The 4,612-nt window shown below is 31.9% G+C and overlaps 1 protein-coding gene across 1 annotated transcript; it reads right to left on the bottom strand.

The window, feature by feature from the left end:
- Positions 1-414: 414 nt before the first annotated feature.
- Positions 415-3,988, bottom strand: LOC134274704 (NADH dehydrogenase (ubiquinone) complex I, assembly factor 6-like; the record flags this gene model as incomplete). The annotated part of the gene is made up of 9 exons (XM_062756954.1): positions 415-692; positions 877-933; positions 1,214-1,315; positions 1,554-1,687; positions 2,132-2,231; positions 2,362-2,418; positions 2,557-2,598; positions 3,310-3,396; positions 3,870-3,988. Coding segments are annotated over 9 exons (824 nt in total), but the record flags the coding sequence as incomplete, so codon positions are not given.
- Between the last annotated feature and the right edge of the window lie 624 nt (positions 3,989-4,612).

Raw genomic sequence — 4,612 nt, 5'->3', positions numbered from 1 at the left:
TACCCCACTGTGGCCCCACCCTACCCCCTGGGTTCATGATTTGATCAAACTTGAATCTACACCACCTGAGGATGTTTCCACCTGAGTTTCATCTTTCCTGGCCCAGTGGTTCTTGAGGTTTTTAAAAAATGCCATTAATTTTTCACTATTTCATAATTATCTCTCCTTGGAAGAGGGGTTGTCCCTTCATTTGAACAAACTTGAATCCCTTTCACCAAAGGATACTTTGTGGCAAGTTTGGTTGAAATTGGCCCAGTGGTTCTGAAGAAGAAGATGAAAATGTGAAAAGTTTGCAACAACAATGACAGACAACAGACTTTTGAATAGAAAAGCTCACTTGAGCCTTTGACTCAGGTAAGCTAAAAAAAAAAAAGAAAAGAAAGGAACATTTATAGTAAGTTTTTCTTCAAAATCATTCTTTAATCAAATAATAATAAACCAAAGAATCTCTGTCAATCAGAGATTTGTTGCATCCTAATTCTGCTCCCATGTTGAATAGTTTGATACATAACTGAAACAGTATGTAGCAACACAGAAGCCACATCTCATCTAACCACAGACTGATATTAATAGGTTTTCTTGAATTTTTGCAGTAAAAGTTTGTGGTATAGAAATTTCTTCTTATTTAGTGCTGGATCAAACACATTGAAGTCCACTTTTTGTAAGTAAGTCAGGTAATTATCACAAAACACCTGAAAGAAAACAGAGAGAATTTTCAAAATCATTTTAATGGAGAAATTTATTGGAAAGTTTAAAAAATATTTAACTTATTGATTAGGGAAAAAATATCGCATGATAATAAAGTTGTTCTATTTACATGCCAGACTTAAAAAAGCTTAACTCATTAATTATATTTGATGTGAGAATTAAACTTACAGATGGAAGAAACACGGGTATAGCCTCCTTTGGAACATTTCCTTTCAATGATCTGGCCTTTGAAGCAAAGAGAAAAAAAACATTTTAACTGCATTTGTAATATAGGAATTCTCAATTAAAAAGACATTTAAAATAAGACAGATTTTAGTTTTGTTCCATATAATTTTGTTTTAATTCCTTTTTTGTTTTGAGTGTTTAGAAATCCTCTTGGAAAAGATGCAGGCATTTTCTCTCTCAAAGAAGGTATATCATCACTTTAAAAGGTAAAGCTATTAAACAATGACATTATCGCAATAATTAATGATAGCAATGTTAATGCTAATCAATGAGAGTTTACCTTGTCTAAATGCTGCTTTGCTACACTTGCTATTTCGTACACAACTTCACTAACACCTTTTGAGTTTTTCCCTCGGATGACCTCTTCCTGAGATACTGAATGCTGCAATGAAAAAAAAGCAGAAGATAAATATGGAGTCTTTATTTCCTGCATTCACAGGCATTACAAGAAAATCTTTATTACATTTTTAATATATTAATCCAGAATTGTAAATTGACATATCAGGTATTATGTGTATTCGAAATTAACATTTAATACTTATATAAGGTTTTATTTATTATTAATAAAATTTTCCTTGCATGTACATTACAAAATAAAAAAAAGGGTATAAATGTTTTACCTTTGCTAATAAGTCATGGGGAAACATAACATTTCCTTGTGACAGCTGGGATGGGGTGACCTTTAATAAATTTACCATCCCATAACACCGCCCTAAATGACTGGCAGCATGGTCTGCTTGTACATCTTTGACACCTTCCAAATTAAATTTAAAAAAATAAAAATTGACTCATTTCTTATGTGGAACTTCTGGTAGAGCACTACTAATCAAATGTCAGGGGTTCAAATCTCTTGCAATTACTGGTAACAGAGCTACATACCTATTAAACACTAAGAGCATCAATATCTGCCATACATACATGTACAGATATGGCCCTTTTATTGTTCACAAAAAATATACACTTTTTTTTCAATTGGTGGCACTGTGGCTCTTTGGTCATTCATCTTTTCAGACCAGCCAGCTACAGATTTGTAGCTATTATTTTACCCTCAATACATGTATATTGAACCATTCAGTATCTTGAAGTTTTTTCACAGTCCCATTAATTTTGAGATAGTGGAGTTTGACTGTATACTGCTACATATGTTCTATACATGGTAAAGTTTGAAAGGAAAGGTTGCATTTTAAAAGGTTATTACCATGTAATTCAAGTAATAAATAATTCATTGAGGCCACAACTTGTTCATAATAATTGTCCATCTCCACCAGTGTCTTAAACTGACTCATGGGATTGGATGCCTGTAAATAATAATGAAATGATTTTGATGATATTTGACAGTTATGATTGACCAGAACTTTTTTCACAAAGACTAATATAATATACTCTATATGGTTTCCTATCATTTGACTTTCTTCACCGTTAACTTACCCTTGCTTCAATCAGCCTGGACAGCCATGATTTGGAGACCCTGTAATCATTTACTACCTGTAAAAAAAAATTTAATCAACTTTTAATAGGGATTCTCATGAACAGGGATTTATAATAAAACCTTCAAATAAAATTATAAAACATGCTAAATTTCTATGTTTTAAAAGTTTAAGCAGATTGATGAAAAGTACAAACCCAATTTAACAACTGGCCTACTGGTGTTTGAGGTACATTTCCCTAAAATCAAACAAGAAAATAAGATAATGATAATAAACTTGATCCTATTTCAAGGTAAAGATTATGTTGTTTTTAATTAAAAATAACTCTTTCGCCTTTTTAAGGAAATTTTTACTTGGATGAATTTCTTGTATCATAAAAGTTTAGAGTATAACAGGCAGTAGCTGCAGATCTGTAGCGTTATGGTTTTATATATTTGTCTTTGACCATAACACTACAGATCCCGTAATGCAAAAAAGGTGCAATTTACGGTGCAATATTTTTTGCGTGCTTTTTGGGAAAATTTCTCCATTTCTAGCACCAGTCAATCAACTACCTTTCACTCCCTAATTCTAGTCACATTCTGTAGTCAATATGTATATTCTATCCACCTCCCAACCATTTATAGTTGTCTCTACAGGCAATAAACTCGCTTGATGTGAATTTTCAGCAATCTAACAAATAATTTTAATCAAGCAAGTTTATCACTTGAAGGGTTGAGAGATGAATAAAATGTACAGATTAGTTAAATAATGTGCCTAGAATTCAGGAGTGAAAAGTAGTTTATTGACCGGTGCTGGAAAGTGGAGAAATTCTCCCAAAAAGCGCGCAAAAAATTTTGCGCTGTAAATTGCACCTTTTTTGCATTACGGGATCTGTAGCGTTATGGTCAAAGACAAATATATAAAACCATAACGCTACAGATCTGCAGCTAAATGGGTAGACGCTTGCCTTTGGATTGTATATTTCTTCCAGAGTTTCTCTCCAGAACTGGAACCTTCCAAGGCCTCTAACTGGGTCTGTTACATTGCTTGCCACCTAAAATACATACACAAGTTTGCTATAGTGAATTATCAATCAAGTCTTGTCATAAATGTGGAGTCTAACAAAGGTGGTAGCATTAAATCATAAATTTTTCTTTAGAGGAAATGTATGTTTTATTACTATATTGTGAACAATGGAATGTTTCAATTTGTTTATAAATCTGTTCACTATAATGTATCAATAATATATATTTAATACCGGTAATATTGATCATATTTATAATAAAAAAAACAATATTTTACATGTTCACATCTAATCATTTTCAGATGTTGTCAAAGAAACTTGAACCATAAACTTAATCTGTCATCAACATCATACTTTTATTAGTTTTAAAAAGTCTCAGAATTATAAATAGTTTGGAGAGGGTTGAATTTTATGAACTGTGGATAAAATTTACAAATGGGTTGGCTTGAAACAAATCCACAAAGCTTTATTTAATAATGATCAGAATTTATACCATTCTTTACCATAGCAACTTCAATATTAAATGCTCTCAAAATAATAGCTGCAGCACGAAGGTCTCTTTTTAGTAGCAAGGAACATAGATAATTTTCATGGTCATATTGCCTACAAAATATAAAGAATACTTATTTTAGTTAATTATTTTAGTAAATTGTTGGAAATAAAAATAATAATAAAGATAACTACAATAAGAAAGAATTATGCAAATGTCTCTTTCCTTGATAAAACATACTCTATATGGAAAATATAGGTCACATGTATCAAAAATTAACCTCCATGAATGTAAGTAACATGTAAGTAAGACAAATCTCATGTCTCATATCATCCTTTTTTCTAGATAGAGTGCATTCCAGGATCAGTAACCATGCAAGTTTGCTTATAAAAATAACAGATATTGGGAAATGGACCTGGTCCAAAAACTTTAAGCTATTCATTTATCTAGAAAATGTAGGGCAGTAATTCATCTGAAAAATGTTGGTCATGTTCAGCATCTGAGCAAGTCTGGAAGTGTACAACCTTAGATGCATCATCCATGCATGTTTGGTTCAGGTAGGGCTTATAGTTACTTGGAAATGGACCTGCTATAAAAAATTAAACCTGGTCACTCATCTTGAAAAATGTAGGTCAGATTCAGCATTCAAAGCAAGTCTGATAGTGTTCATTCCTAGATGCATCATCCATGCTAATTTTTGTTAAAGTATGGCTAAAATTCACTCATCTGGAAAATATAAGTAAGTTCAAGCATCTG

Source organism: Saccostrea cucullata, unplaced genomic scaffold (genome assembly GCF_032062105.1).
Source record: "Saccostrea cucullata isolate Sc308-1 unplaced genomic scaffold, CSIRO_AGI_Scuc_v1 ctg8070, whole genome shotgun sequence".
In the NCBI taxonomy this organism is placed as follows: Eukaryota; Metazoa; Mollusca; class Bivalvia; order Ostreida; family Ostreidae; genus Saccostrea; species Saccostrea cuccullata.
This window is presented reverse-complemented; position numbering and strand designations above follow the sequence as displayed.